At 30.7% G+C, this 20,856-nt stretch overlaps 1 protein-coding gene across 1 annotated transcript in view; it reads right to left on the bottom strand.

Annotated features, from left to right (window-relative positions):
* Positions 1 to 12,501: 12,501 nt before the first annotated feature.
* LOC134699741 (uncharacterized) overlaps positions 12,502 to 20,856 on the bottom strand; it is a 34,601-nt gene continuing 26,246 nt past the window's right edge. Inside the window, exons 4-8 of the mRNA XM_063561170.1 lie at positions 19,950 to 20,093; positions 16,654 to 16,719; positions 15,492 to 15,602; positions 13,414 to 13,575; positions 12,502 to 12,560 (exon numbers count right to left, since the gene is read on the bottom strand). Coding sequence (XP_063417240.1) covers positions 12,529 to 12,560; positions 13,414 to 13,575; positions 15,492 to 15,602; positions 16,654 to 16,719; positions 19,950 to 20,093 — 515 coding nt within the window. The 3' untranslated portion in view covers positions 12,502 to 12,528. The remainder of the gene's footprint in view (positions 12,561 to 13,413; positions 13,576 to 15,491; positions 15,603 to 16,653; positions 16,720 to 19,949; positions 20,094 to 20,856) is intronic.

Below are 20,856 nucleotides of genomic sequence, written 5' to 3'. Positions count from 1 at the left end.
TATATATATCTATAAGAGGCTGTATATAAGCTTCGAATAGCTCCGTCATATGAGCGTTATAATTTTTGTCTGGCTTGAATTGCTGCAATAGTGCTTTTGAGACAAATGAATTTGATATTGTTGATTAATAAAGGTACAAATGTATGAAATATTATATAAATGTGAATTATTTTACTATTTGCGATAAAAAAAAATATATGAAATTAAATTGGAACGTACTCTATCAAATGCAAAGTATTCGTAGTGTTAAACTTTTACAAAAACTCTTTAATAACGAATTAATTATGCTAAACTTTATTTGGAATCGTTAAAATAACATGAATACGTTATAACAATAATTTATATAATAACATATATCATATCACGAATGTTATTTTACAATGTTGACCTCAAAACTTTTTCTCTGTCGATTTTTCGTTCAAGTAAACTAACGTACTTCAAAGTCCATTTTATGAAAATTGCACCGTACGATTTTTTGACGACAAGTCAAAACGTTAAGTAAAACCTTTGAACTACCAATACTGTGATTTATAGCCGTATAGTCCGAATGACAATTAAACTCCTTAAATAAGCGAGTTTTCCTTACTCGGTCACCGTACTATCTTTTATAAATGAAAACAAATAATATTTGGAGTGTTCCACTATTAAAAAGGACCTTGATTCTTATGTTTGCAAAATAAACTATGTTACTATTATAGTTAGTTGTTTAAATGAAAGCTAGGCCTTCAAAAAAAAATATATTGAAGCTTCAATATTTACAGTCAATGACAATGACAAAATTGAATACGGTAAGGTCAGGTATTTTATACAAAAAGTATGAATTTCTACCTTTTTCCTGTTTTTCGTTTTAGTAGTAAATAAAAAAACTAAATATATAAAAAATGACATGCCAAAAAGAATTCAATATTGGTCAGAGTTACATGTCTTCAACTGGATACTGACCTACTCCCCGTGAAACAACTTACATCTTTATTATACAATAAAAATACACAACCGCCTCTTTCCGAAGAAAACATGGAATACAGCTAGAATTTACAAATATTTTGCTTGGATACTTGCCTATTCACAAATATTTATCCCTACAAATGTTTGGATGATGCTCAAACCCTGATTTCAACAAGAACACATATACATGATATCACCCATAGTATTGCAAATTGGTGTATACCTCAAATTATATTAGTTGCATTTAGGGAGAAATAAGATAAACGGGAATATGGGGGAAAAGATGATATAATATAAAAAAAAATATAACAATTTCTCAGTTATCTGTGCTATAAACAGTCCATAAGGGTCTTTCAAATTATAATGGCGCATGTAACACTATCGAAATGATGACTACAAGTTCACCATTTTAAGCATTTTGATCAAATACTTGAAAAGAAGAATATTAAACTTCTATCGAGGAACTCGTAGTTCAAACTGCTAGCTCTGGATTATCGTACCAATTAGGAGATTCATATTTCGCATACATGTGCTCCCTAAAATTAATAATTGAAAAATTAGTGTTTAATCTTTTGTTGTGCAGTTTGGTTTATCAGCTGAATATCGTCGTCCACGGCAATGTAAAATGCAATGTATATCTTATATCTTTAGTTAACTGGTAAACATCTTTCATTTCAAGGTAGGTTGTGACAGATGCTATTAACTTAGAAAGCGAAGTAAATCATGATTAAAAGTTACAGACGAAAGCTACGTAGCTGTCGTTCTTTCTTATCGCTAAAACATGTATAAGGATTATTTAACGCACACAAAAACATGTCGACAATCATTGTACAGCTTGTTACCATGGTTTTCGGTTTTTGCAAGACACGTCCACCATAAAACAGTTGAGTTATTCTTATATTTTAGCATTTCTCAAGTTAGTGTATTCATAGCATGTTTTAACTCGGTTGATTATTCATATTAATAGAGTAGAACATATGAGTCTGATTCAGAAACATAACGTTTTTTGTAAGTGTTCCAGACCGTATGAGTATTTGGACCGTACGCTACTTTTTCAAAATACTCATACGGTCGGATATTATTAAAAACTTGCTTAAGTTTATGAGTTACAAATGCATGTAGCAGATTACATAACCTAACTCTTAAATTAATATGGAAAATTTCAATTGTAACTTTATTTTTTAATACATGTTTTTAGAAAAATCACGCTACTTAAATCAGTTAACATCTTTTTTTTAGCATGTTGATCAGTAATACATTGATTATTTGAATGATGATCATTGAAATTGACTATATCGGAAGTTAACATAATGTGGGAGGACAATTGTTTAGAATATTAGAAACTTTACAAAAATGCAAATGCAAAGGAACATGAATGAACTGCAAACATGTAAATGTAAAAAATATTACATTACTTGTGTTAGCAAGTGTCACCTTGGGCGAGAGTACCAAATAGGATTCAAATATACAATTAAACAAATATTTAATTTCAAGTGTTCATTTGATCATTATATTAATCTAATTGTAATAACAACAATTTGTAAAAATGAAAATAAAGATTGTGATAAATGTTTTGTTGCACCAGATGCGCATTTCGACAAATCATGTCTCTTCAGTGATGCTCGTGGCCAAAATATTTGAAATCCAAAGCTTATATAAAAGATGAAGAGCTATAATCAACAAGGTCCAAAAATTATAGTCAAATTCGTAAAAGGAATCAGAGCTTTGCATGAGGGATATACATTCCTTAATTTATGATAATTTCTAATATTTTGTAACAGCAATTTTAATAACTTGAAAGCTACAATTCCTTAACATTTTTATGCACAATTTTGAGGCTAAGAGGAAATTATCATAAAACTGTGGTAATTATACATGTACTAATACGCGTTAGCTCGCTTTTTTATGTAACGTCATATCTAAGTTTTTTTGAGGGAGGATGCTCGAGAGGGTATAAAAAGGAATATCCAAAATGACAAATACCATGGTATTTCAGGCAAATTCACCGGCAGTGATGAAAAACAGGCAAATTCGTTTGAAATGAGGAAAAATATTAGTATATGCGAAAAATACACTGGCTATAGCTACCAACCAATCAAAATATGGCTTTCTTATATTAGGTGTTATTACACACAAAAAAAAATAGATTGCTTTTTGCTGGACGTTATTGTTTATAGAAATAACGAAAATAATAATGTTTTTATTGAAGGAGAGTTATTGAGGCATATATAGAATCTATTTGTATGTATTCAAAATGAAATTAAAGGAATTTTGATTAGAGCTTAATTCGTTTTTTTAGAAATTAAACAACAGAAAAAAGGCATTAAAAGAAAAATCCAGCATGCCAAAAGAACAAAAAGAAACAGTTATGCAAAGTATGGAGATACAGTATATGTCTTCTGAACAAACCGATTCAGAAGACGAAGGGTCGTTTATCGTCACACTTCTGCATTGGAGGTCTGACGATTTTGCCAAATTAGTCAAAAAACCTAGACCAGAAACACGAAAATAAACTGAGTAAGAGAAGCAGACAGCAGAATAATATTCGAAAGGTTGGGGCAGTTTCTTTAAGGAAAAAACCAGAAGTCGTGCCAGGACATGAATGGGTGTTTAGATAGTAAAAATCATTGATTAAACTGTATATTTTTTAGGTATGCAGTAATTGCTACATGTAATTGTTATTAATTTTTACATAATTAAATGTCCAAAGCTACAAAAACAAAGAAAATCGCTGGTAATTTTCAATTATTATGTTAACATATATCAGTCATCACGAAATCAAATGGATGCGAACAATTATACAAAAAATACACCCTCATGTCAGCATACTGTCTTCAACAACAACAAGCGGGTCGTAAGAGGATGTTTTGATACAAATAGTTAATTTAAAGTGCTTCTTGAAACAACAATACTGTAGTAATAGGCAAAATTATAAATAACATATCATTGGCAAAACAAAATTATAACCTTTTTGATTTGAAAACTAACATCACGGAAAATATATGTAAACAATGATTATTTTATTGAATTTTCTCCGTTGTTTTTGTTCAATATATGATGTGCTCCTGCGTAAACAAGTAGTTTATTTTATTTGCACACACACAGTAGTAAATTGTTTAAGACAAAATGGAAATTCTTCGAAATAGTGAGAAACTTCGGATAAATTAAATTTCAATATGTTTTAATGTTTCTTTTGTGCGTGATTATACAATATATGAAAAAGCCATGTAGTAGTAATAAAAGTGAATCTGCTATCCTGATGTAAGCAATTATGTAAGCAATTATACAATGCATGTAGACAACAGCTGGTTTTACATTAAAAATCCTTGTCTTTGTGAAACTCTTCATTGTATATTTTGCTCATTGGTGTCCAAGCAAGCATAATCAAATATAATATTTTAAACATATACACACGTACGTAACTAGGGACTTATAATATTATGGGATTCGTTATAACAATTGAACAATGAAAGGGAAACAACTCTTGTTGGAATAAGAACGTTTTTCGTATCTTTAAAAAAATGAAGATTTTTTTAAAGTTTAATACGAAGGAAAATGAAGGTATGTTTAAAGTGCAGACATAGATAAACAGAATTTTGCTTTAATTGTAAACTTATTTAAACGTTACAAACTCATATTTAAACGAATGATTTACACTTATTAGTTTACAAGTTATGTCAGTTGAAAAGTGATAAGACGGATATTTTGAATATTTATATGTAAAGATTAAGAGTGAAATAATTAGCAATTAAAAGAAGAGAATAAACAACATTCACTTTTGGATATCGGGTGTTGTAATGAAATAAAATATAACTACGGTACAGAAGCGGGATATTTAGAAAGTTTTGTTTTAACTTAAAGTTTTATAAATACGTTCATAATTATTAAGATTCTTATAAAAAACATCAGTATGATAATTTTCGAATAATTATTATTTTTATAAGAACGGGGTAACCGGTTGCATATAATTGGGGGCTTTTTAAACCCTCCAAATTATGTTGGATTTCATTATTCAGCTCAAACGTTTGTATTCAAAGGGAACTAACTCTTTCTATTAAAACAATTGTAAGTTTAAAATTAGGATCAATTAGGTAATAAAATGGAATCCATCACAACAGGAAAATATATATGTTACATATACTGTTCCCAGACCACAACAATAGGAATCTTCAAATATCGTAATATTTATTATATTTAAATGTTATGTTTTATGTATGTTTTATTGTTCCTTAAAACAGCTCAGTATAACAAAAAAAATCAAAATGCACAAAATTAGAGTTGTATAATTCAATATGTATGCAGATATTGTTCTTGTTTTCAAATTATTATAGAAAGGAATGTTAGTTCTTTCATATGTCATGTATTTGTAAATCGAAAATAAAGAATAAAGTTAGTTAATACGTTATACAATTGGTTTTTTTATTCAGGTTTTCGCTTTAGTCAGGCAAATTCTCCATTACAGACAGCTTGTTTCTCTCATTGTAATTATCTCATATTTTGAGGCAGTCATGAGTCTTTTATTCGAATTATTGGTTGAGGCAACTTAGGGTGCACAATTATGGCTTTATTTGTAATACTGGCGAATTTTTGCATAAACAAATATGTCATGCATTATGATAGAGTTTGTGAGAACTGTTATTGGTGATATATTGATGAAAACTGTTTTCTGTAGTGCATTTGCAGATCAATTGGCATATATTTAGTGCAACAAACACGAATAATACACACATTTGTTTATAGCATATGGAGTCAAAATGAGTTTCAATTTGAAGTAAATCTAGTTATATCACACATTAAATCTTTAAACTTGGAATTGAATCTGATTTCAATTTGCATTAAATGAAAGTTTATTGTTGTATTAAATTTGCAACTCGATGTTTAATCAGAATTAAAACCACAGTAAACAGCTTTCTGTTTGGAATATCTTTGACTTTAATGTGTAGTAAATCATGTTATACAGGTATCCTCTACATTAAATTTGAAGTTGTATGTCTATTAAACTTCAATAAATTTGAAAAATACTGGACAGTAAATCAGGTGTCGATTCGTGAACTTACTGCATCCAGTAAACCATTTGTAAACTACTATTAAATATTGCGTTTACTTGACCAATAAACTAACAGGAAAATAATAAACTCGGAACTTACAACTGATTTTCAAGTAGTTTAATGATTCCTTAAACTAATCATTTCATGCAGTGTTAATGTTTCATTTTTATTAATTTGATATCAATAAAAGTACAATCGTCACATGTTTATTTATGTATAATTCTGCGGTGAGGAATTTTTACAATCTGTTGATATCATAAGTTTTACACGAAATGACTTTCATGTCCCATACGTCTAAAATAAAAATAAAAATCAACTGGTATTAAAGTCAGGCTGCACGAAACAATAGAATGCTTTGATTTCTAACTGAAATAACTCAGATAATTTCTCAAGATTAGGTTTTTTAAGACAGCACGGGAATGCTTGTTGGATTTATGATAGACCGAACGAAGTATTTTTTCTTTCGTGTGTCCTTTCTTGGAGTAAGGGAGATAACTTGCGTAACTAACGTCGAACGTTATTAATCCCGTATTCCGCTAGGGGCGTGCAATTACGTACACTTCGCCTTAAGTTTTTTTACACGAAATGTTCAAATCAATTTAAGCTCTGAAACATTATATTTTTTTTTATTTATGAGGATACATTTTTGGATTGTTTGAAAAGCTAACCAGGTCGACACTATAGATGTTGTCCTTTTTATGTACAATGTAGATGTCTATTTTTTCCCGGCATGCAAGAAAAAACCATCACTTTGAAGTTCAAACATATTAGATTGAAACCAACTTGATGAAATGTCATATATTTCACCTCATTTTTAATACTGCCCTTACAAATTGGTGAAGATCAAATCCTCAAACGAACAGGGTATCTAGAGAAAAAAGCTCACAATATATTTGATTTTATCACAAACTTTGCCTATGTTCGACGAATAAATGAAAAAAACGGAAATAAAACATTCAGGGAATTGTGAAAACTATTTTTTTTAACTTTTAAGGAGGCTCGCGGGTATAAGATTTTTAGAAGAATTTTTTTTTTTTTATTTTACACTACAAATTCTATTAATTACCTTCAGTAGTTGTTACTTTATCTTATGGTACAAAAATTATTCCAAAAAATCAATTCGTGTTGACCCCAGGTGACTTTTAAAATGTCGATATCATTAAAAAAAGCTCTAAATTATCTCCCTTTGGTTAAAAAATGCCCTTTTTTGGCATTAGAATTGAAATATCTTTTTTAACTCATCGGTGACCTATATTTTTTATTGTTGTTTTCTAATAAGCTGTACATAAAGTAAATAATTGTAAAATTTAAGCGATTTCTGTAATTTAGTTCTTTTTTTATTTCGATATTACCGCTATTTCTCCTATTAGTTCAACAGAAAAAAAGGACATTAACAAAAATGTATGCATTTTTTGACGGCAGATTGTGAGCGTAAATGAACGGTGACCCCATATTTTTATTTCATTTTTATATTAAGGATAAGATAAAGTTCATTCATAGAAAAATATAGAGATATCTTATATAAAACAAAAAAATTCATTTAGACCCGCGAGCCCCCTTAAATTGAAAATCTGGAAGACAAAATGGTTCCGGTGAGGGTTTGGATTGATTTCAATTGTATTTCTAATTTAGAAGCATAACAAGAGAATTATTCTTTATTTATTTGGTGCAGTAACTATTATTATTGTATGGCAATATAATATTTCCCACAGAACGTAACCAAAAGTTAGCGTGCAATAAATTCTAATATTGCACTAGTGCAATAAATCTTCAAAATTCATGACGTCATCAACGTTTAAATCTTAGTTTAAACCAATCTTTACTTTAAAATATTATATTGCTATACAATAAAAGGGTTATTGCATGAATATTTGGGAATATTGTCCCTCGTAGAACATATATTGCACTCGCAAGCTCGTGCAATATAAAATTTTACTCGGGACAATATTCCCCAATATTCATGCTATAACCCTATAATATTTTCATCGTTAAAATATATTACATCTGTTATATTGGTTGACCATTTTTCCTCTAAGTGCGAAACAATTTTAATTAACAAGAGATAAACAAAATAATGTTCTTCCAATAGATAACAATATATCAACAAATATATGGACTGAACTTAGGGCGACTTTCATTAACATGCGCGTAGTACGGTTTTGAATACTATTTGACTAAGCATTCTTCTACGGATGGATATATGAGGAGGATTCCTAAGTCAAAGAACAATGTATCATTGATCACGAAAATTCTTATTTCTTCTAATCCATCTATGCTGGTATATATTGGAAGTAACTAATATAATTAAAGTTTGTATTGGCATTACTACACCTACCATTCTGAAATATTCTTCCAAAGTTATTCTATAAAGGTGAATAGCTTATCAGTGTATGTCCAATCTAATGTCCACTAGGCCATATCAGATAATAAGGTAGAGCAAACGGGGAATTATGTAAAGATGTATACTATATTACTGATCACCTTTGTTATTAATGTATATTTATATTCAAAGTACTGCATGATTTAGCGTTCGTCCGTTTAATTTTTGTTTATCTGTATATCTGTAATTATCTGGTTTGACTTTAATGACAGTCATGGAATATTTATTTAAGTCTAGTTCGATTCGTATAGAAAAAAGTGAATAGAGAATAAATAATACATAACACTTGAGGGAAAATTTGAACACAAAATAAGGATACAAAATAAAGAGGTGCTACAATGTGATGAATACTAGTAATGGTTAATGGGCAAAAGAAAAAGAAAAAGAATAGAGTGTTGACCTAAAACAAACAAAGAATTCAGAAAAGCAGATGCATAAATGATCATGAATGTGTTCCATGATCATAGTCAGAATGACCACATTTTGCACCATCAAATTAGCCCGATGTTTCGTATGACAACTTCAATTAAATGTATAATTCCTTGTTTCAATAGATTCCTTGTAGGCAGTAACCCTCTACGGAGAAAATCAAGAAGGGATATAAATCACTATACTGATTAATTTGATCACGTCTGCTGGTGTTACCATGTCTCATTGAATATTACAATGACCATCATTTCACAGCATACAATTTGAATGTAATGAATTATATGGTTTTGGGAAACCATCATAATATTGTAACCATAATATATCTATACGTCTTATAGTAGACTTTCTTTTTATCTAATCCTGCAAAAACAAAAGATGAAAAATTCCGAACTCCAGGGTAAATTCAAAAAGGAAGACTTTAATTCGTGTAAACTGACTAAATCAAACCACTTTACAAAGGAGTTTTAGAAACATATCGGTAAGCACAAATGAATATGATAGCTTTAGAAAATTGAACTGCTATTTTCTATATGTTTGTCTGTCTGTTTTGCTTTGTTTATTTGTACCGGAAAATATCTCATGTGTTCCAAAAGAGTAAGAAATTCTGTCCTACCTATAAAATTACTTGACGTTTAAACTTTTGATCTCTAGAATACCTGATGCAGATTATTCTATAAGCAAAAGTGACATTATTCAACTTCACAATTTCATTCCTTGCTCGAATAATACGAGTTAGAAAGGTTTTTATAGAATTTTATTTTATTGATGGAGAGAATTTGGAAGGCCTACCATAAAAACGTTTGATAGCAGACTCGCCTAAAGAGAACAGGAGAATTACATGGATTTTAAATTGAAAAAAATACTTTATTATTTATGTCATATCAGTATAAAAGGTAAAAAGACTCTAAAATAAAGATTAACATTAAACATGACATAGTTATCGCAGTTTTGCATGCGTTTGCATTTAGGAAATATGTTGAATGGACATGGAATCAATAAAATGTCGTCGTAATATAACCCGGATTCCAAAGTGGAAAGAGAGCGAATTGTTGGCAGTACTTTCGTTATTTTTCATTTGTTTGGATACACCTCTACTGCAAAAATAGTGTCAAGAAATCATACCATAAAAGTCTTCCATTTATTGATTTGCTGAGTGCAATAGTATGATAATGACAGCAAGAATATAAGTAACTATTGCTAAAATTACTCAAAATTTCCTTGAAGCTAATCATATTGATAGATTGTGGAGATCCATTTTGAGATATTATATATATCTTTAAAAATGGCGGTAAAGGTCTCTCTCTGACTTCTTCCTCAAATTTGCATTCGTTTTCTTCAATTTTGGTACAAACCCTTCATAAGCTATTGAAATCTTTAATGAAATGGGTGTTATGGTGCAAAGTATTTTACATTATATCTGGAGGGGGGATCCGAAAATCCTCCAATCGACCAGAGAACATCTTTCAGAGAAATATTATTCCCTGTCAAATATTTACAAACTTTAACTTTAGGCACTGCAAGGTTATATACAGATTTGAAGTCTTTTTGAAAATAATTGTTCGATGTTATGGATTTGACATCACAATGAACTATCAATGCCAAATTTTTGAAATCCCAAAATTTATAGAACCCATTTGATTTGAGTCTAATGTAGAAGGAACGAATATGGTGCGAACAAAAATTATAAACCTGGTATATTAATAAGTTTGTATTTCTGTTGATCAAACAATGTTTTTTTTTCAAGATAACATGTGGTATTTGCGCTGACACAAAATGAGAAAGCATTATTGAAATTTTAAAAGTAGATTGACTATAAATTTGACATGAAAATAGTTTTCACGTTTTCAGTCATTTTGTATCCTTTGGCTTGCTGTTCGGCCTGAGCCAAGGTTGTGTGTTGCAAAATATGTGATTAATAAAGCCATGTGTGCCATCCTGGCATTTGTTTTTTTCGATCAGTGAATGATGAGACAACGTGATTTGTGTTCCTCCTTAATTGAACTATGAATACAGATGATAAAAATATCGAAATGATAAGCCCAAGACTAAAAGGGAATTTGTATTGAATAAATGCATGTTATTCATTTTTCCACAGTTATATAAAACGTCGACAAATGGGTACCAAATATCTCTGCTTAGTTTAGTCTCAGTCAATTCAGAGGTTCTCCCAAAATAAAATCGATAGCTGGGAAAGATAACGACGACAGAAGACAGACGTATACCTTGTATATTTAGTATAATACAACATTCGATATCTCTCAGGGGTCATTGTATCTGCTTTTGTGATAGATATATAGTTACAGCTGCAGTTCTAGTTCTGGGGGAAGCAATCGATATATTTGTTTATAGTATAGTAAGCATAGTAAGCATAGTAAGACACTTAATTATATGTTAATGCATTTGAGCAAATTCGAAAGGTCTAGTGGTTTCTAATGAAATGATTTTAGAAAACGTTCATAAATTAAGGACGACGATAGGTGATAAAATTGCGTCCGTTGATAAGCTGAGCACATACTTTTGCAGTGTAAGGTGTGTAATGTAAGTGTCTTTTAATGCCCAAAAACTAGGTTCAACCCACCATGTTTTTCTTTACAAATGTCCTGTACCAAGTTAGAAACATTGTTATATTATAGTTCGTTTCTGTGTCTGTTACTTTTCAACGTTGTTTTCCGTTGTGTCGTTTGTTTTCTCTTATATTTGAGTGTGAATTCACATTACTATAAGTCGCGTCACGGTACTTTTCTATCCCATATTCATGTATTTGGTATTGATGTTATATTTGTTATTCTCATCGGATTGTTTTACTGCTTAGTCCGTTTCTGTGTGTGTTACATTTTAATGTTGTGTCGCTGTTCTCCTCTAACTTATATTTAATGCGTTTTCCTCAGTTTTAGTTTGTTACCCCGATTTTGTTTTTTGTTCATCGATTTACGAGTTTAGAACAGCGGTATACTACTGATGCCTTTATTTTTGCAAATGTGATTTGGATTTATCTGTCAATGGAAATCAACTATGTACTAGTATGTCATGTCAACGTCAATGTCAACAGGAAAGAGGTATTTGGCTTAATCAAGCGGCAGGTACACAAATGAGAAATATAACTGTAAATTTCATGCAGATTTAATTGTTACGTTCAAGTTTACTCGGTGATGAATCCTAATAAGGCAAATTTTGTTCAGTCAACTTTTCTGTTGCTTATGGTGGTATGTACAATGTTAAAAGGCACGATATATGTGTGAATCAAAATAAATCATTGGAATCTAAAAATAAATACAAAATCGATTGGGTTTTTTAAAACACTTTCAGCAGCCAAATGATACAAGTTAATTTAACAAACAAAAGCTGAGTAAACGTCTCCTGCCATTCAAGTGTCATCCACCATGCTCTTGAAAATGTTGGTCCTCAATGCTCTTCAACTTCGTACTTTATTTGGCCTTTTTAACTTTTTTGGATTCGAGCGTCACTGATGAGTCTTTTGTAGACGAAACCCGCATCTGGCGTATTTACAGAATTTAGTCATGTAATCTATGAAGAGTTTATTTGAAATGCATTCATGCAAAACAACAGCTACTAGTTTGTCAACCATCATTTTTCTGTAGACTGTATGGTACATTGAATATGAATTATACTGTTTTCACCTATTTATTCTTGCGTATAAACAAAGTTATTAGACAGGATCATTAAATCGTTTGTTATCATAAATATATCATTTCTATAATGCTGCTGCTATTTTCCGAATATGTGGAGCCATGTTGTTGCTGGAATATATGAAATAAAATATTTATTTATTCTACAAAAGATTCTTTGAATTATCAATTATGTTGAGTGGGCCTTTCTGTCTTTGTTATTTATTGATCATAGTACTTAAGTATTTATGTATTTTTTTAAAACCTCTTTAATTTTCCTTGTTTTTTCATTCAGTATGACTGATGGTTTAGTGACATTGAATGTTCAAATCCTATCTTGTAGACTGATCATAAACAGATGGGTGCAAATGCAAATAAATTAAATGCACTTTGAATTATAAAAGTTTTCAAATGTTTTGTATCGAGCTCGTCTGATAGAGCACTTTGTTTCTAGCGTCCGGTGTCAGATCATCGAATTTAAAATCCCTAACTGTTCAACTATTTTTTTTTTTACAGTTTTGTAAATATTTTACTTTAAATTAAAATTATGAGATACTAGGTAAATCATGAATTTTACATTTTTAATGCAAACTCTGAAACTAGTAGAGTTTGGCTCAAATTGGTCTTGATGTATTTCAATTTCACCAAAAGTTTTACAACTGTTTTTGTTAGTTGAAGTAAACAATGAAACTAAAAGCTATATGTTTTGTGAAGAAGGGGTTTCTTATATGTTCTAAATTATAGTTGGTGAATTGTTGGTCTGTCTCCTTAAACTCGTGTCAATTAATTGTTGACAGTTTTTATTTTCCTTTGTAAGGAGGTGTCTTTTCGACATAGATAATATTGTGTGCAGAAATTCAATTCTAAACGTAAAGACAAGACCACTACCACTAGAATATTAACCTATTTTCATAATTTTTTATACAATATCAGTTTATCAATTCGTAAAAAAAATTGTGTATATAGATGAAATTAAAATACTTACTCAATGTCTTAGGTAAATCTATGTTCAATTCACATCTCTTCCCAGTATTTATTATAGAACCAAGTGGAGAACTTTGACAGTAACATAAATAACTCTGGTCTTTTTCCACACACAAGCCGCCATTCACACAAGGCGAGCTTTGACATGGGCTGTTGGTCGAAGCTTAGAAATCAAAAATTAATTCATCGTTTTAATTTTTATGCGACTCTAATGCAAGTGAGAAGTTCAGCTATACAACCAGGTTAAATCCACCATTTTCGAAATAAGTTCTACCAATGTCAGTTGTTAAACATTCGTTTGGTGTTTTTGAGATTTTGATTTTGCAATTTGGTTTGGCACTTTTCGTTTAAAATTTCCTTGGAGTTCGGTACTTGTGTTAGTTTACTTTTTAAGCTGGTGTAAATGCATTTATTTCTATTTTTTAATATTCAGTTATTCATTAAGAATATATAAGATCTGTCGTTTGAGAATGAATTATGAATATGAAGTAATGTTGCTGATGTAATAAAATAGCCTAAAGCTTATTCTATATATCAGCATTTAATGAAATAATTACCGAATGGTAAACCAAAATAAAAGGAAACGTAGTATGACTGACAAGGAGATCACATTCCATCGGAGTTCAAATGAAATAAATGTGAGCTCTTATAGGTAGCCTTACGACCTTCGACAAAGACAAAACACCAATGGCCCCGACATATGATGATAAATGTGAAACAATTCAAATGAAAATTCCAACGGCTATAATCCATAATAGAATAATTTACGAAATAATACAAACAGAAACCAATGACAACCACTTAACTACAGGTTCCTGACTTTGAACAAGCGCACAACGATTTGACGTTAAAATGCTCAATCTTCTCCTAATCTGGGACATATGTGTAGCAGCACTACAGAAGAAAAACAAGAATATGTCCAAAGTACACGGATGCCCCACTCGCATTATCATTTTCCATGTTCAATGGACCGTGGAAACGGGTAAAAAATATATAGTTAGGCATCAAAATTAGAAAGATCATATCATAGGGAACATGTGTACTAAGTTTTAAGTTGATTGGACATCAAAAACTACCTTGACTAAAAACTTTAACCTGAAACTCGCACTTTCATTTTCTAAGTTCAGTGGACCGTGAAATTTGGGTCAAAATTTTAATTTGGCTTTAAAATTAGAAAGATCATATCAAAAGGAACATGTGTATTAAGTTTCAAATTGATTGGACTTCAGCTTCATCAAAACTACCTTGACCAACTTTAACCTGAAGCGGGACAGACGGACGAACAGACGGACGGACGGACGAACGGACGCACAGACCAGAAAACATAATGCCCCTCTACTATCGTAGGTGGGGCATAAAAAAAACACTGCAATTGACTTAACTGAAAAGAAATTGTATCAAAGATGAAAAGAAATTGGTTCAAAGATACAAAACTACTAGGTAAATTCAATTAAAAAAAATATCATGTTCTTCGAATGAATGAACATCAATTGTTCATCAAACATCAAACCTGGTTTAATCCACCATTTTCTACATTTGAAAATTCCTGTACCTAGTCAGGAATATAACAGTTCTTGTCCATTCGTTTTTTATACGTTTTGTTGTTTGATTTTGCCATGTGAATATGGACTTTCCGAATTGATTTTCCTCTATGTTCAGTATTTTTGTGATTTTACTTTTTGAACATCAAACTCAACTCTGAATTATTTGGTAGAGATTGTTTTGCAGGATATGCTGTGGTGAAGATAGACGGAGTTAAAGGGAAATCAAATTAACTCACACCTCTTTAATATTTCGTTTATCTAGCTCCGTTTTATTACAACAACGCATCTCCTTAACTTAATTTCATTTTGGCGATTCCCTCGCTGTTATAATGGAGATTTTTAAGGGTTTTTTTTGGAAGTGGTTTGGGTTTGGGTTTTGTTTTGTTTGGTTTTTTTTGGGTTTTTTTTATCTTTATTTGTCTCTGCCCGGTCGATTTACGATATTTGAACATCGATTGACTACTTTCGTGTTAATTTACTACATGTACGTTCCAGTGTTTTATATATAAGTGATGTTCTTTCTATTGTATGTTACCTTTTTGTGTCACAGTTATTGGAGATTGAGTGTCTGCTGTAGACGGGCTGGTAAACATGGGGGTAGGTGCTATTGTTGCTTTTGTCGTTGTCTTGTCAGTTATCTGGTAACCTTTGTAATATAAACAAGAAAACATGAAATTGTAAGCCTTGGTGATTAAAGGATATTTTAGTATTGGCATAATTTAACAATTAAACAAAAAAGACGTATACATTTTGTACAATTGGTTTTGGTCGCCTCTGAATGTACATGTTAGGTCATATGTTTTTGTATGAAAGTGTCACAAATTTCAGGCAGATTATTTCATTTTGTTAAATGAACTCATAAGAAAAGAAGTTTGTTTATAATTCGAGTAATCCATTCAGCTCATGATAGTTATAGTTTCTTGTAAATGTTTTGCTCGTTAAATAGTAACACAATTCAAAGTTGTAAAAGTTTATCTACATGTAAGGTTGTGGTAGTTTACTATTTTTAATCAAAGTTTTCTTCAGAAGACGCGAAAAAGGGTGTATTTGTTTTTTTATATGATATATGTATAATTGGTGTTTGTTTTTAAATGTTTGTTGGTTGTTTGTTCGCAGCTTGAGTAGAAGCGTTTGGTATTGTTGTCTGGCTTTGATGTTGGGTATCTCAAAGAAATATCATACATTTTAAAATTTAAGTTTGATTCAAAACTGTACGTAATTCGTGTTCATAATTAACGCTATGAATCTATATAATATAGAAACATGTACCTCAATGAAACAAATTGCATCATGTAATAACATTGCAGAAATGATTATTTTAGGTATACTGAAGCAGAAAATAGATTTGGACACATTCATAATCTAATTTATAAAAAAAAAAAGTAAAGCCTCATCTGCCTATATTGAAAAGTAGTTCTTTGAACATATTCGCGATCCATTCGGCAATCCTCGGAAGATGATGGTACGGAATCGGCCGAGCTGAGACGAATGGTTCGCGATCAACTGTGACTGAGGATTGAACTGTCTCAGGGATAAGTTTGCTATTCCACTGAGTGCAAAAGTTGTCCCCTGAATTTCCATTAGTAATAAAGTTTTTAATCAATTCACTTTCTAGTATGCTTTATATGTAAAAGCAGAATTGTTTTCCATAACAAACATTAGGATATATTTAGATATATAAGAAGAATCATACATACTTATTTGGTTATTGGAGCAGAGTAAATCCTTACAAAGTTTGCATGGCTGTCGATCGAAGCAATTACCTGAAATGGTGGATTACTGGTTACTAGTCTGTATATAACAGTCACGTCAATACACTGTTAATATATTGTTATACAAATGAACTTGATGATACTCTTAAATGCAAATCTTTCTTAATCTAAATATATGTTAAATCGAGAAATGGTCGAATGGATGTTCTTGCGATAGACACCGTAACAACAGTTGTGTTTATGTTAAATTGTAAAGTCAGACATTGGGGGAAAATTTTACCAGTTAATTAAACACTTGTATACACTTAAGGTTCATCATAACAAACGGACAAATATGGCTGTATTTACACACCAAAAATTACTCTGAGTACAGACTTAGCTGTAAAGTTGGAAAAGTTTTAATGCCCAGCATCTACTAGATATGAAAAAGTTAAATCCATTTTGTGTTTCAGAAAGATAAAATGTCTTTTGGATTTTGATGGGCATTTTTTTTTCCTTCATGCAAAGGGTGTGAAAATTGACTAAGTTGTGGAACAACTATGAGATGCTCCCTCAGGTAAAAAACTGGTTTGTATTGTTTTCATTGTCCTTAATTGACATGGACACCAGGTATCTTCACAACTATAGGTGAGTTAAAGAGTTTATCTGAGTCAGTGAGTGGACAGTATCAAAGTAATGCAGGTGTTTGTTTATTTTTGCACCTTCTGAAGAAAGGAAAAAAATGCCCAGCAAAAACCAAGAAAGATTTTATCTTTCTTAAACACAAAATGCATTTAACTTTTATATATCTAGTGGATGCTAGGCATTAAAACTTTTCAAACAGCACAGGTAAGTCTGTACACAGAGTAGTTTTTGAGGTAAAAATACGCCATATTTGTCCATTTGTTATGATGAACCTTAATAATCTAAGAGTAAAAGTTGATAACAAACTAGGTCCATTTTTAACTGTTATATTGGGGTTAGACAAGGGGGTGTTTTAAGTCCTGCCCGTTTTACTCTATTCATAAATGATCTACCTAACTATTTACTAAATTGTCCTGATAGTGTAAAACTCAGCAATAGTCGCATAGACTGTCTTATGTATGAAGATGATGTTATTGTATTTTCTGATTCTGCTAATGGACTTCAAAAGCGCTTGAAGTCATTGGAATCATACTGTGATACCTGGTGCCTTAATGTAAACTTTAAAAAAAAACTAGTTTTAATAAAAGTGGACGCCACATAAAAGAACCATTCTATTTTAAAAATTAATTGAAACTGTTTTCAAATATAAATACCTTGGAGTTATATTCCAGTCAAGTGGCCTATTTAATTATGCAAAAGAAGTCTTATTTAATAAATCTTTAAAAGCTTCATATAAAGATCTATAAACTTAATAGATATTTATCTGGCTCAAATGCTAGTATTAAAACAAATTTACATCTGTTGACAATACCATTAAACCTATTATTTTGTATGGATCAGAGATATGGGGAATGTTTAAAACCAACTCTGCTTCTTGTAAAAAAAGATTCTACAAATGTACTTGAAAAAATATACCAGAATAATATTGCTGATAAAATAAACTTAAAGTTCTGTAAGCATATTTTAGGCTTAAATAATAAAAGTACAAATGTTGCTGTATACAATCAGAATTAGGTAAATTTCCTTTATATTTTAATATTGTTATATCTATGATAAGCTATCTGCATAGATTACATCATTGTAACTCAAATTTATTGAAAGAAGCGTTTTTATGTAACAAAGATATGCATGAAAATAACACTATGACATGGTATTCCTCTGTCAAATTAATTTTACAAAAGTTTGAATTGAAAGAAACATATTGTATTGATTATTCAATTAATAGATTAAAACAACTTATTATGAAAAAGTTAAAGACATTATTTTTAGAAGCATGGTTCAATGATAAAGATAATGTTAATGGAAAGCTAGATATATATTTTTCTCATAAAAGTAATTTCCAAATGGAAATATATCTTGATATTCAAAGTTTCCAATCAAGACAAATTTTATATAAATTTCGCATAAGTGCCCAACAATTACGAGTAGAAAAAGAGCGACATAAGAACAAACATATAGAAAGGTCACAGAGGACTTGTAATTTTTGTTCTCATAATGATATTGGAGATGAGTTTTATTTTTTCATAAACTGTCCATTGTTTAATAAATGTCGGGAATCATCATTGTTTGCGCAAGCTCATGATCACTGTCAAAATTTTAATAACTAAGACTGCAAATCAAAATTTTTATGGTTAATGACCACTGAAGATAAACATATACTTAAAAAGTTAAATATTTTTATTATCCAGAGTTTTGAATTGAGATCCACAAATTATGTTAATGGGTAAATCTCTTTTAGTTTATCCATATATATATTTTGAATTTAAACTGCAGTCAAATCTCCAAGGCGCTTATCATATTCTTGCAATTGTGAAAGAAATATAAGTATATACATAAATATCTAGTAATTGGTTGCTGTGTGTACATGGGAGAAAAATAATCAGTTGGGGCTGCATTTCATTTTTATGCAGCTCAAAACACCATATCTGTTTAAAGGGGAATAATCCTTACAGAAATTGATTGTCTCCCATATTACGTTCTCTTCCACGTGCATGTAATAACTGTTCAATGTACTATTGTCATATATTTCATTGTTTATATAACACAAATCATTGTTATCATTGTATGAAATTTAAAACCCGCCAGGGTCCATAATTGGATCAATAAAGTATTCTTATTCTTATTCTTATAGGAGGAAAACCAACTGTTGTTATTATATAACCGTCTACATTTTGTAACCGTTTGTCAAGAATTACTTTTAATGTGCATTTATATCCAAACTTTAGTTTCTGTATGCATATTTCTTCAACAAAAGAGGTGTCATGCATATGGAAGTCTTTCCTACCATGTTTTTATTGGTCTTTTTTTATCACTATTTTGTTTTCAAAAGGAATAAAACTGTTTGACTTTGTAAAAGTTCTTTTGGAGCAAACTCCACTATTTTGAGTATCAATTTGATCCTAAAGTCTTACCTTTTTTTTTTATTTGGATAAATTTCATATAAATGAAAGTTCATCTTTGATATAACTAAGTTGGCTTTTTGTGCCCTTTTTGAACCAAAATAGTGGTCAATTTAAACTGCCTTTTGAATCGTTGAATTTTTTTTAAAAGGGGAACAAAATTGACAAGATAAAATGCAAACAATTCAAGAATAGAAAAAAACATTTGCCAAAAAGTTTGGGACTGCAGAAGTTGTGTCCGTCATATAAAGCATATACCTCCACAATCGCATACTCCACATGTAGAATCGCATGCCATCTTCTCGGCGCCTGTCATCATTCCTCCCATTGACGATTTCATCCCTTCCATCATTCCTTTCATCATATCGGTGAAGAAAAATCTTTTGGAAATGCTTTTGTGGTCTGTAAATGAAAATAACACCTTATAAATTTGGTTCGAACCAATCGCATTTTTCTGTATTAATTACCTTTACCAGGCATGCTCAAATCTCTTTGGTCGAGGACGTTGTCGTCTCTTTAACATATTCCCAATTTCTATTCTCAATTTTATTGAAACAGAAAGCCATGGATATAAAAACACGTTGAAAGTTCCTCAGCTATATGACCAAAAGTTACCTAACACGAATAGCTAAGCAAAGTGTTTGCATAAAAAAGATTAACCGGTTTTGAAAAAAAAACAAGGACAATGGGAAAAGAGTCTCCTCCGTAGAGGCAAATTTAGAACGTCTATAATTAGATATAGGAAGATGTGGTGTGAGTGCCAATGAGACAACTCTCCATCCAAATAACAATTTCAAAAGTAAACCCTTATAGGTTAAAGTACGGCCTTCAACACGGAGCCTTGGCTCACACCGAACAACAAGCTATAAAGGGCCCCAAAATTACTAGTGTAAAACCATTCAAACGGGAAAACCAACGGTCTAATCTATATAAACAAAACGAGAAACTAGAAACACATATATATTACATAAACAAACGACAACTACTGTACATCAGATTCCTGACTTAAAACAGGTGCAACCTCACTTTGCACAATACAATTCCATACATTTAAACTAGGAACTTCTAAATTTCATATGTATCTGTTTTCTTTTCTTTAACTACGCGTATTTGCGGACGCTTAATTTTGTATTTCAATCATTCTTATGTCCGCAGAAGGCAAAAT

This window comes from Mytilus trossulus, unplaced genomic scaffold (assembly GCF_036588685.1).
Source record: "Mytilus trossulus isolate FHL-02 unplaced genomic scaffold, PNRI_Mtr1.1.1.hap1 h1tg000085l___fragment_1__unscaffolded, whole genome shotgun sequence".
Classification (NCBI taxonomy): Eukaryota; Metazoa; Mollusca; class Bivalvia; order Mytilida; family Mytilidae; genus Mytilus; species Mytilus trossulus.
The sequence above is the reverse complement of the archived record's forward strand: the minus strand, read 5'-3'. Positions and strand labels throughout refer to the sequence as shown.